Source organism: Bos javanicus, chromosome 3, assembly GCF_032452875.1.
Source record: "Bos javanicus breed banteng chromosome 3, ARS-OSU_banteng_1.0, whole genome shotgun sequence".
Lineage (NCBI taxonomy): Eukaryota > Metazoa > Chordata > Mammalia > Artiodactyla > Bovidae > Bos > Bos javanicus.
This window is the reverse complement of record NC_083870.1, coordinates 9892550-9904941: the sequence shown is the minus strand read 5'-3', so window position 1 is coordinate 9904941 and position 12392 is coordinate 9892550. Positions and strand designations below refer to the sequence as shown.

Genomic DNA, 12392 nt, shown 5'->3' with positions numbered 1-12392 from the left:
GAGGGTGGAGTGTGTATAGTTTTAAATAGGGTGGCCAGGGAAGGCAGTACTTGGAAGGTGACATTTGAGCAAAGACTTGAAGGAGAGAAGGAACCGCGGTAACTCCTGGGAGGGGAGATTGTTCGTGGCAGAACAGACCCGCAGGCACAGCGTGTTGGGGAACACCAGTGTGGAGAGCCATGGGAAATGAACTGCTAGGAGATGGCAGGGAAGGGGGGTGCTATTCAGAGTTCTTCCTTCCAATCCCAGGGCTGGGACCCATTCTGGCCTCCAGGGCCTGATGACGAAGCAGGAAATATGAGGGGCCAGATTAGGGATGAAACTATGACCTCAAATAGAACAAAATGCTGGAATGAAGCCATCAGAAAACCAAACAAAATGCTGAGTTGTCAGTGGAGGTCAGTTCCAGAAGGAAGGAGCTGAACCTGGAGTGAGATGGATTAAGGGGAGACATGGAGGGGCCTCACCCAGCTTGTTGGTGGGCAGTGGTTGCAGCCAGGAGGGAGGCTGGGCACCTCTCAAAATTCAGTCCCAGCTGGAGCAGCAGGGTTCAGTGAGCTCTCAGCCAGGATGATCTGGATTCAAAACTCTACTTGTTGTTCAGTCCCTAAGTTGTGTCTGACTATTTTGCGACCCCATGAACTATAGCCAGCCAGCTCCCCTGTCCGTGGCATTTTCCAGGCATAAATACTGGGGTGGGTTGCATTCCCTTCTCCAGAACCTAGGGATCAAAACTGTGTCTCTTGAATCTCCTGCATTGGCAGATGGATTCTTTACTACTGAACCACCAGGGAAGCCCTCAAAACCCTAGTCCCTCCACTAACTCCTTATGTGGTCTTGGGCAAGTTTCCTGTCCTGAGATCCAGTGTGTTCATCTGGGAACAAAATGAAGGAATACAGTAATATCCACTTTATGGACTATCATGGGAATCTGCTGGGAGAACACAGTGGTTCTCAGTCTTGGCTCTGTGGTGTGCTGGTCCCAGAAAGTCCTGAGGCTGGCGGCCAATAATTTGTAGCTGCTGCTGCTGCTGCTAAGTCGCTTCAGTCGTGTCTGACTCTGTGCAACCCCATAGACGGCAGCCCACCAGGCTCCCCCATCCCTAGGATTCTCCAGGCAAGAACGCTGGAGTGGGTTGCCATTTCCTTCTCCAAATTTGTAGCTATTAATAGTTAAATCAGAGAAGAGTACAAACGGTTTTTCAGTTTAAACATCAGTGAATTCAATGTTGTCTCTGCAATGACATCACTCTTCCTTATTGGCATTCCACAAAGCCTTCCTGAATGGGAGATAACTGGGAGATAATGGGCTTGAGTGAGAGCTAACTCCCTGGGAATTCGCACAGAGGCGGCAGCCTATCTTATCTGTGCCACAACCCAAGGGAGTGCAGCAGGCAAGCAAATACTGTCTCACCCATGGCTGGGGCTTGGATAAGGCAGAGAGTCCCTGAGCTAATGGCTAATGCACAGCAGTGGCCTGGGGCCTGGCACACAGTAGGTGCTTCTTGGCAGAGGGAGCCGCAGTGGGGTGGGAGGAAGGAGAATGGAAGGTCTCTGGTTATCTACCCACTGCACATTCTGTCACCCCCAGGCACAATGCTGCGGCTTTCTCCCGCCTCAGGAAACAAAGATAAATGGTAGTAAAAGTGGGGAGAGGGACAATGGAGGCCAGGCTGGCTGGTGGGGGTGGGAGCTGAAGTGGGGAGGGCCGGCCCAGGGCCTCGGGGGAGATGCCAGATCTGATGGGAAGGCCGTGGGGTTGGAAACTACAGGTGGAACATTCTTGCCCAGGTCAGGGGTAGGAGTCAGGACAACCCAACCCCAAAATTTGACAATTGTGGTCCAAGGCCACCCCATCCAGAAGATGCTGCTAAGCTCTCGAGAACATACAGCTCCCAAGTGTCTGATCAACAAGGCTTCCTCCCTCCAGTCATCACCAACTCCTTCCAGCTCACTCATGCCCCTGTTCACCAGACCCCCACCACTGCAACCCCACCCCCCAAGCTGGTCTGGCCAGCTCCAACAGAAGCCACCTGGCATCAAGCCTGTGGGAGACGCCTCCAACCCAGACACTTGTCAGGACTCAGGACTCAGGGGACAGCCAGCCCCACCTTCCTGCAGTGACTGACAGCCGTTCTGGTTGTGGGAAGGGCCCAGCTAGGTGAGGGCCCCCCTTCTTCTGGACGCTACCCACATATCCTGTCATCATGACTCTTAACCTGAAGGCAGCAGGGAAGGCCTGTCCCTTCTCAACCCCTCACCTAAACAAGTGAGAAAAAGAATGGGAAGGAAGTCAAAGATGGGGGGACACTTGTGACCTTCCATCTCAAAACCCTCTTCCCTGGAGCCAGTGCCCATACTTCCCCCACATCCCTCCCTTCCCCACAGTGGGTTTCCCCCAGACACAGCCAGAATCCATCCAAAAAAAAAAAAAAGACAGAGATTCTTTATTTAAATCAGCAAACTCAGATTCTTCAAGCCCCAGCCCATGGTGAGCAGCCTACCCTCCCAGGCCTCCTCACCCCCACCCCTTAGCCACAGAAAGGATGGAAAATGAGAAGCCTGGGGGCCTCTGCCAGGGCAGGCTGCCTCCGAAGTGTGGTGAGTGCAGTCCAGCTGGGGCTGGGGTGGCAGCGGCCACAGGCCCCTCCCTATAAATTAAGTCCCTGCAGCCACAGCTGTGGGCAAGGCATATTTGTGGGGGGAGAAGGCCGTCAGGCAGCATCCTTGATGCCCAGCTAAGGAATGGATTAGGGCACAGGGCTCAGAGGGAAGAGGCCAGAGGAAAAAGAAGAGGTATGGTGCGGAGAGGGGGTAAGGTCCCCCCCAGTCTTGGTCCCAGGGGAAAAGAGGCCAGTTGGTCCAGTTTTGTGGGTTTGGAGAAGGGAATGTATTAGTAAGCACAAGGGGGAGGCCACCGTCGGGCACCCCCGGAAGAGACAGGCCAGGCCCCAACCCTGGCAGAAGGGAGTGCGAGAGCTCCCAGGGGCTCTCAGGGAATGTCAATGCTAAAAAAAAAAAAAAAAAACATATATATTAACCATTCACGGAGGGCAGGGGCAGGGCTGCACAGCAGATCAGAGGATCTGGCGCGGCATCCCGTAGCCGGTCATGCCTGCCTGAGAAGCCCCGCGGTTGGTCCCCATCTGTAAGCCAATCACATTCTTGCCCTCCTGCAGTTGGTTGTCCGAGAAGTACCGAGGGTTCTCCTTGGATTTCCTGGGTGGAAAGTGAATGCTGGTTAGGAGGAGGGTGGAGGCTGCCCCGGTAAATGTCCTCCCAGGGCAGAGTACAGGCTTCTCTGGCCTAAGTGCTGGTGCCGGCTCTGCCCCAGAGAGCACTGAGCTCACCACCCCTCATCTCGCAAAAGGGACTGTCCCTTGCCATCCCAGGAAAGGCGTGAGGATAGAGATAAGGGATGCGGAAGTGCTTTGTAGAAGGCGTTTCCCAGGGACAGGAGTAAGCACGATCACCACGCTGGCCCAGAGCCTGGGCTGCCCAACATACTCACTTGGGAAACCAGTTAGGATCCCCAGAGAAGAGCCCATCATCCCGGGCTACCGCCAGCCCGCCCAGATTCATCAGTGTCCGCTGCACACAGGCCATGTTCTTTCCTGGGAAGAAGGAGGGGTTGTAGTAGCCTCCGCGGGGCTAGGGTCCTGAATGCCAGGCTTCCACCTCTATCACTAAGTCAGCAGGCCCAGTCCCCAAATTCCTTTACTCTTGATCTCCCTGTTCTCCATTCCAACCTCCAACATGGTCAACTGCTCTACCAAAACACAAACAAATGAGCACGCACACACATACACACTCCACTCTGTCCTCAGGCTGCCAGAAACCTGCCCCTTCTCCCTGGAGGAGATGGCTCAGTCCAACCTCTGGTCTTCTGGACAACAGTGCCCTGACCCTGGCCTTGGCCCACCTTCCCAGAGGTCCACAGTCTGGAAGATGTCAGTGGTGTTGATGCCATAGCGCTCAGCTGCTTGCAGGAACTGGGAGATCTGCTCCATCTGCTTGAAGGCCATGGTGGAGGCCTGGATCTTCTTCACCGGGGCCTGCCCCTCGGGGTACAGCCCATTAATGAGCTCACACAGCACCTGGGGGAGGACAGCAGAGGTGAGGCCATGCCCACACAGATCACAGGGCACCACCCTCAGCTCCAGAGAACGACACAGGTACCTCTCCTACCTGAGGACAGTTCTGACTCCACCTGGAGAAAGCCTCGGGCTCCTTCTTGCCCAGCCCCTGCCTCCGAGCCCAGAAAGTGAGCCATGCTATTCAAGGATCACTGACTAGAGCACACCTCCCCCAGCTCTTCCCCTGGCGCTCCTCCTCCTTCCTGTTACCTAAGGCTTCCACTTCCCTTGGTGGGAGGGAGGAAAAACAGGAGGGCCTCTGCTCGATGGAGATCCCTGGGCTCAGGAAAGCTAGGGACAGGGTTGCACTCCTCTCTTGGGCTGAGACCATGCTCGCTTCCCCGGTACCTCTGGTCGGAGGCGCCCTGCGCTCACCGTGCCATCCTTGAGCCAGTTCTGGAAGTTCTCGCGCCCAGGCTGGGGCCGGCCCACATCCTTGCGGCACTGGGTGGTGATCCACTGGATCAGGATTTGCTCCAGGTCCGCATCGTACTGTTTCTCAATCTTCTGCTGTACCTCCCGGCTCAGGCCGTAGGCAGGCCCCCTGTTGGCCATTCCGGAGGCTGGCGGCAGTGGCTGTAGGGGACTGGGGAGAGGACACAGCCAGGCCCGCGGTCAGCACTCTACAGCCTGTGGAGTGGGGCACTGCCCACGGGGACACACACCGAATCCCTCGGGTGGGCCCCAGAGGGGAGAACAGCTGCCAAATGAGAGCATCTCCCCTTGGCCCCTGCGGGTTCTCCCACCCTTATGACAGGAGCCTGTCTACTATATTGAGGCTTCCCATTAGATTTCATTTGAATGGTTCCACTCCTATAATGAAGTATAAAACCCACTGGAATAGAACATAGGGTAAATGAGGTCAGGATTGGCGGTTCAGCTCCTGATTAGGGGTGGTCAGCTTTAGCAAAGGCAAACTGGTCATCCTAACCCCAGCTGTGCCTTTTCCAGTCTGGGAAGGAGAATGATTTAGAAAGAATATGCAGTGGCTTGGGAACCCATGCCAGGTAGCCACTGGGTTTTTATTGAGCTTCCCAGGTGGCACTAATGGTATAGAATACACCTGCCAATGCAGGAGATGCAAGAGATGTGGGTTTGATCTCTGCGTTGGGAAGATCCCCTGGAGTAGGAAATGGCAACCCACTCCAGTATTCTTGCCTGGAAAATCCCATGGACAGAGGAGCCTGGCAGGCTACAGCCCAGGGGGTCGCAAAAAGTCAGACACGACTGAGCAACTAACACTTTCACTGAGCACCCACTATTTGCGCTGGGGCTTGCAGAAGAGACAGAAATCCTTGATTCTAAAGTTGCACATAATGCCATCAGAGAGACAAAGACAGCACATGCGAAAGTACAAGAGTTGTACAGGATGAATATTAAACTACACAGATCATGTTGTTGTTATTTAGTTGCTAAGCCAACTCAACTCTTTTCAAACAACATGGACTGTAGCCCGCCAGGTTCCTCTGTCCATGGGATTCCCCAGGGAAGAATATCAGAGTGAGTTGCCATGTCCTCCTCCAGCGGATCTTCCCGACCTAAGGATCGAACCCACACCTCCTGCCTTGCGGGCGGATTCTTTACTGCTGAGCCAGCAGGGAAGCCCATTTGCTGAAGGAATTAAGGGAGGAATATGCACAGAAGCCGCCTGGAGGGCTTCCTGGAGAGGTAGGTCTAGGTAGGCCCTTAACAGATTTCACTAGGCAATGGGACTTTCCATGAGAAATCACGTATTACTTAATTCTACTTTCCTTTCTAAAAGGAGTGGGAGGCAGAATGGCTCCTGCAAAGGTGCCTATGTCCTACTTCCCAGAACCTGCAAATGTTACCTTATATTGCATAAGGGATTTTGCGTGTGTGACTGAATTAAGGATCTTGAGATAGGGAAAGTACCCTGGGTCATCCAGCGGGGCCCAATGTACTCACAACAAGGGTCATTATAAGTGAAAGAGGAAGGCAGTTGAGTCAAAGTGGGAGAATGAGAGGGAAGTCAATGATTGAGTTTCACAGGGCCGTGGACCAAGCAATGCAAGTGGCCTCAAGAAGCTAGGATGGAGAAGGCAATGGCAACCCACTCCAGTACTCTTGCCTGGAAAATCCCATGGGCAGAGGAGCATGGTAGGCTGCAGTCCACAGGGTCCCACAGAGTCGGACACAACTGAAGCAACTTAGCAGCAGCAGTAGCAAGAAGCTAGGAAATGCAAGGCGTGGAATCTCCCCTAGGCACCCCCAGAAAGAATGCAGCCCTGCCGACACCTTGATTTTAGCCAGAGAGACCTAGCACCGCAAGATATTAAATGTATGTTGCTTTAAGTCACAAAATTTGTGATAATTTGTTATAGCAGGAATAAGGCCTAATTCAGGAGCCTTGGGTGATATTAGTTTGAGGACCTCAGTCAGGAAGAACGGGGAGGGGGGTGGCTTCCTGACCGCTGGCCTGAGTTGACAGGACCACACCTCGCAGTGGGCAGTCTGTCCCCACCCGCCATCTCGCTGCCTAAGTCCCCACACTCAGAGCCCTGTCCTGGAACGCCACACATCAAGGGGGAGCCAGGACCAGAGATGGGATGGGACTCCATTTCCTGCCTCCGTCTCCTCCCCATGGGCTCTTCTTTCTGCTCTGAAATAGAGCGGCCTGATTGCACATAAAAGAGGATGCCCCAGACCAGGCACCTAAGTTGGAGGGGAGGGAAGGGAGACACTCCCCCTCCCCAATCTGGCCCCAGGCCAGGTCAGGCTTGAGGGACGACGTCAGGCACACAGCAGGATGAGTCTTCCTACCGCCTCCTCCCTGACCCTCGGGGCAGGTCACAGGGACAGCAGCTGCCTCAACCCCCCTCATACCTCAGTCCCTGCCGGCGCTGGGTTCAGGCAGCCCCTCCCCACACTCCAAAAGGGCTGCTCTTTCTGACTCCAGCTTATGGGGCTGCACATTTCCTGCAGAGATCCTCCCCATAAATCAGCTATTTTTAAACCTCATTAAGAGCAACCCACCCCCACTTCACCCAGCCTGAAAGCCGGGCCAGACAAATGTCAGTCTGGACCTTGACCCACACACCAGCCCCACACAAACTTAGCCGGGGGCGGGCAGGCCGGTTGGGCAGGCCAGTTGAGCGGCTGAGGTCTGCGGAGAGAGCAGACAAGATTCCCTGCCCCCAGCCCAGCCCCAACGGCTCAGCCACCACTCAGTCTCTGTGAGCCTGTGACCCTGCCGCATAGGCTTGGGAGGCTTGGGAGGAAGGAGAGGGGGCCAGAGGCTGCTGCCACCAAGAAGTCACCTTGTCCCAGCCCCTTGTCTAGACCTCACTTCTGGGAGCAGCTTCACTGCAGTCACCTGGGCCTCAGGGCTGTGTCTCCATGGAGCCAACTGGCCTGAGGCCCAGGGATCACTACAGCCAGAAAAGGACAGGAGAATGATTAACCCGGACACCAGGGTTACGAAGGGAGAGCAGGGCCGAAGCCTGACCCCTCCAGTGTTGCCTATGGAGGGCCCCCCAGGCCCACCTCTGGGATGGATGTTGAGAGCCCTCCTAAACTCTGGAGCCTGGACACAGCTGGCAAGGTCACAGGCTCCAGCTGCAATGTCTCAGCTCCACTCGGGGCCACTGCCCTAGACCCTGTGGTGCCAGAGCCATGAGGCAGAGCTCTGGCAGGAGGGAGAGCCATGAGGCAGCCTGCCCACAGCTGTTCTCCCCACCCCCACGAGCAGACAACCTCTGTGAAGCCGTGGCTGCTGGGGCTGCAGTGGCGAACCCGGGGCTCGCCCCTAAAGGAGGGAAGGTAGCCACTTGCCTACTGGAGTGGGGAGAAGCTGTGTGGGAAATGCTCAGAGCTGGGGGTCCAAATGGAAGACAGCTGCACAGCTTGGGGATGGGCTGGCAGTGAGTAAGGTGAACTCCAGAGGTACTCCAGACAGCAGTGGGAACAGCCCTCACCCCCACCCACGAGGTTACAACAGCTGGGAGAGGGGAGGGCTGCAAAAGGCACTCCAGCCCTCAGCCGCACCCAGACCCTGGCTGGACCAGGGACGCTTACCTCACCCCACCGAGCCGAGGAGCTGATGCCAAAGAAAAGGCGGACATGGGGGTGGGGTGGGAGGATTCCAGGGCTCCGGGCAGGGGTGTTGAATTGTGAAGACAAAGGGACTCTCCATTCATTGTGCAGAGAGGACACAGGGGAACTTCCCAACCCAGAGGTGCCATTTAGACTATCCTGAAAAAGCGAAGTGGGAACCCTTGCCTCCAAAGTGAAGTGCCACAGGGAGCAGGGGCGGTGGGAGACCTACGACTGAGGGGCCACCGTGGGGCAGCCCCCTTGCTATCGAGTCAGGGAGCAGCAGAGAAAGCTGAAGCTGCACAAACAGGAAGCCACAAAGCTTGCATGGGAGGAGGGGTATGGGGGGGGCCGTTGCCATGGCTTCTGTGTACCAAACACAGGAATGGGGCAGGGTGGGGGCACCAGGCAGAAACAGCCACTCTGTGCAGAAGTGGTCAGGAGACGCCAAGCGGGATCAGAGGCACGGCAGGGGGAGCAGAAGTGGGATCCTTGGAAAGGGGTCGCTTCACAGGTACAGACAGGTGCAAGAGATTCCTCAAGGAAGCAGCTGTGGAGGGAATAGAAGCATGTGGAGAAGGAAGTTACAAGTGTTGGGGTAGACATGTAGATTCAAGGAAATAGTTCAGAAGAAATATCCTGGCAACAGAAGGTCCATTCGGAGCTAGAGAGCCCCATAGCTGAAAATCCTGGGGGGAGAAGGGATAGGGTAGGGTGGAGGGGGGAGGATTAGAGGCCAATCCCCAGAGGGGCTGGGGTGGGGCGTGGGGGAAGAATTGCACTTGGACAGACTTATTTGTTGATTCTGGAAGGGTAGGGGCCCACTGGCCTCACCCTACCTTGGCCTCCTCTGAAGTTTGAAGTCTTCCCTGTGGACTAGGAAGGAGAAATTGGAAGTGGGGTTACAGACCCGGAGCTGTCCCTCTGGTGCTCTGGAGTCAGAAAACTAGGAGAACCACGGGTCTCCTCCTACCCCGGATCCCCATACTAGTCCTCTACCCCATTTCACCTCTACCCTGCTTCTTTCTGCTCGCGGATACCAAGCTTCCCCAGAACATCACCTGAAGGGGCTCCAGCAGAGCGCGCGGGGCAGAGGGGTGGGGGAGGTCTGCGGCAGTCGATTTCCGGTCCTGCTGGTCCGCCCCCCAACAGTCGCCCCCAGTCGCCACGCCCTAGGCCGTTACTGGGATGAATCACCCCCCGCCCGCCCGCCGCTGGGGTGACGCAGCGGTCTGGGCAGCCCGCCTGCCCGCCCGCGGCCACCACCGACTTTCCCAGCAGCAGGGGGCAAGGGGTGGGGGCGTCGGCTCCCGTAGAGGCTGGAAGCCTGGAAAGCAGCCATCCTCCCCCAATACCGCCTCCTACAGGCAGGGCACCCCGAGGCGCTGTCTGGGCTGCAACCTCCCAGATGCTTGAGGTCGAGGGACCCTCCTGGAGAGGACTGGAACTTCAAGTCCCCGCCCAAACCCGAGAAGGCGAGGCCACTGCAGGACCCGAGCACGGCGGCCCCTCGCCCCAACTCGCGACAGCCAGTCCTCAGAAAAACGAGCTTCAGAAACGAAGAGGGCAGGCAGCACCCACACGTGCTCCTGGAACCAGGAAGTGAAGGGTCGCCTGGGAAGACCCGGCGGCGCGGAGCTGGCCAAGGGTGGGCGCCGGAACCCTGTACCCTGCATCACTCTGGGCCAGCCGTATAATCCGTGACCCCCTCCTTTTCTCGCCCCAGCGAGACCCGGGACTGGAGCCGGCGGGCGGAGCGCAGTCCCAGAGTCTCCGATCCCGACGAACGCCCCGTCTATGCACTAGCAACACCGCCTGACCTCATCGCTCAACAATGCGGGGGTCAGAGCCTGGGGACAAACCTGACAGCCCAGGGCGGGGCAGGGCAGTCAACGGACCCTTGCCTGCCAGCCCTCGATCCGCAAGCCTACTGGAGCGAGCCGCAGGCTCGGGATTCTTGCTTTCTAGAGACCGCGCACATCCCACGCCCTCAAGGACCCTTCCCTCCAGCTTACGGTTCACGTGGGTCGGAGAGTTGCGCACTCGAGGCGGGGGCCGCAGCGCGAGTGGATCGCCCGGGCGGGGCCGGGGGTTTTCAGCCTGCTCCCGCCTCGGACGGGGCGGACCAGGGGCGGGGCAAGGGCCGAGAGGGTTTAAAGGCGCCGCAGTGCAGCTGCGGAGGGCAGTGCTTAAGAAAGAGGGGGGCGGTGACCAGACTCTGAGTTAAAAGACATGGAGGCAATGGCCTCAACCCTTGAGAACCTCCACCTCTACCCCAGAGCCCTTAAACATGTGCCCCAGTGGGAAACTATCTGCCTAGGTTAGCGCAAGACTCTGGGGGTTTTTATGTGGAAAGAATGCTTTTGGCTCAAATAGGGTGGTTAGGTAAACGGAGGCACAAGAAAACATTCCCCTAGACACAAGTGACTAGGGTGTGGCAAGACTGGAACTAGCAGGCCAGGACAGCTCCCGCATGTGGTCTTGCTCCCCACCTTCTTCAAGCCCGGGCAGAAACTAACAGTGAGGTCATTCCTCGCCCAGGGCCCAAGGGGCGTGATCAGCTTTGGGACCCAGGGTTCAGACTTGACTTCTTTCTCCTTCATTCCCTCCCCTATGACCTGGCACCTCTGCTTTATCCTGGAGGGATCAGAAGAACCTTCAGTGGAGGAGACTAGCAGTTCTTCTGTCTCTGAGGATGGAGGAGAGCATCCATTGGGGATTAAAAGAATGCCCCCACCTGTTTTCAGACTTCAGTTGAGCAGTCCCTCTGGGGTGGAGTCACTGCTTATACCCATCAGTGGAGTTCTTCATATATGACAGAAGCCCCCAGTGAAACTTGTTTTCAAGCACATCAACAACCTGTGCCTTCTCACGTTTCCATTCTCTCTTGCCCGGCCCTCCCTACCTCTATATTCCAGTGATTCCCTGGGATGCCAAGTGTTTTTACTCCTCCCTACCTTCACACAGGCTGTTCCCCCGCCTGGGATGCTCTCCCTCCCATGACTGACTTCTCACTGCCCTACCCATCACCAACTTGGTGGCTTTGGGGCAGATTACTAACGCACTGAACACCTCAGTCACCTAGTCTATAAAATAGAGCTAATAGTACTACCTACCGCAGAGTGGTAGAGAATTCAACGGTACATGTACAAAATTTAGAGCAGTGCCTGGCTATTGTTCTCACTTCCTGTGACATGCCTGTCCCAGCACAAGCTGTAAGCATTCACTGTTTGCAGACTCCTTCCTTCATGCTACCGTAATAACCAACAGACAGCTTTATCACAGAACTTATCACAGCACACTGTAACTATTTCTTTACTTTCCTGCTTCACTGACTAGAAAGAATTCCCCCAAGAGCAAAGATGTCTTGTGAACTTTGTACTTTTTCAGCACCTAGCTCAATGGCTGGTCTTCAGCAGCTGACCTCAGTAGGCACTTAATAAATGCTTTTGGAATGGATCTTGAATGTATCTCCATTCTTTCACAGAGTCCCCTCACTGTTTAGGGTTTAGGGATTTTTTTCCTACTTCCCTCTCAGATTCAAAGCAGATGACACACAGAAAGATTTTTCACTTTATTTACCTGTAAAAAAAAGCCTCATCCACACCACAAACACCACACACACACACACACACACACACACAGGCAGACCTAAGATCACCGTTGTAGTCCTCAGACTCGAGGGCCTCAGTCCGTACACCCCTCAGCAAGCCAACTGTCAGGGTCTCTGACTGAGCACCAAAGGGGCAGGGGCAGCATCCCCGGCTGGAGAAAGATCTTGCTGGGGGCTTCCCCTGCATGGTCTGTGCGCCTTCACCCTGTCTCACGTTAGGGCATTCACAGCAGAGTGGCCTGCTCAGGGTGGAAGACGGGCTGTCGATAGGCTGGTAGCCGGGACCTAGCGGCATCTCGGCGCCGGCGGAAGGCCAGGAATTCCTCCCGAAGGGCAGCGCAGCGGGCCTCAGGGCCAGGAGCATGGGCAGCACTCAGGAGGCAGCCCTCCTCTGGAGTCTTCACACCTGCAAAAGGAAAGACAAAAGGAAGATGTCTTAAGGTCCCCTGGGTGAACTCTTGGGATTCAGCAGTACCACGAAGCTCTCTAGGGCCTGCCAGTGCAGAGGAGCCAAGGCAGTCAGAGGAGCGGGCCTGGCTGGCAACAGGCTGAGTCCTAAGGCTGGGGGTGTAGGACAGTGAGGCCAGGGG

At 56.1% G+C, this 12392-nt stretch overlaps 2 protein-coding genes and 1 long non-coding RNA gene across 6 annotated transcripts in view; 1 reads left to right on the top strand and 2 right to left on the bottom strand.

Annotated features, from left to right (window-relative positions):
- Nucleotides 1–2430: 2430 nt before the first annotated feature.
- Nucleotides 2431–10307, bottom strand: TAGLN2 (transgelin 2). 3 transcript variants are annotated; one of them, XM_061402040.1, is made up of 5 exons: nucleotides 10205–10307; nucleotides 4512–4722; nucleotides 3923–4097; nucleotides 3512–3614; nucleotides 2431–3219 (listed from the first exon to the last, which is right to left on the bottom strand). In XM_061402040.1, exons 2-5 carry the CDS (start codon nucleotides 4689–4691, stop codon nucleotides 3078–3080), a joined length of 600 nt encoding a protein of 199 aa, XP_061258024.1. In that variant the 5' UTR covers nucleotides 4692–4722; nucleotides 10205–10307; the 3' UTR covers nucleotides 2431–3077. The 3 variants fall into 3 exon arrangements, with proteins under 3 accessions (XP_061258024.1, XP_061258032.1, XP_061258041.1); XM_061402048.1 differs by lacking the exon at nucleotides 10205–10307 and adding an exon at nucleotides 10052–10127; XM_061402057.1 differs by lacking the exon at nucleotides 10205–10307 and adding an exon at nucleotides 9251–9310.
- LOC133238689 (uncharacterized) overlaps nucleotides 6048–12392 on the top strand; it is a 15283-nt gene continuing 8938 nt past the window's right edge. Inside the window, exon 1 of the long non-coding RNA XR_009733595.1 lies at nucleotides 6048–8703. This is a non-coding gene — a long non-coding RNA (uncharacterized LOC133238689). The remainder of the gene's footprint in view (nucleotides 8704–12392) is intronic.
- The window catches only part of IGSF9 (immunoglobulin superfamily member 9), a 19494-nt gene continuing 18852 nt past the window's right edge, over nucleotides 11751–12392 (bottom strand). For both annotated transcript variants that reach the window (XM_061401966.1, XM_061401955.1), the window contains exon 21: nucleotides 11751–12208. In XM_061401966.1, coding sequence (XP_061257950.1) covers nucleotides 12027–12208 — 182 coding nt within the window. In that variant the 3' untranslated portion in view covers nucleotides 11751–12026. The remainder of the gene's footprint in view (nucleotides 12209–12392) is intronic.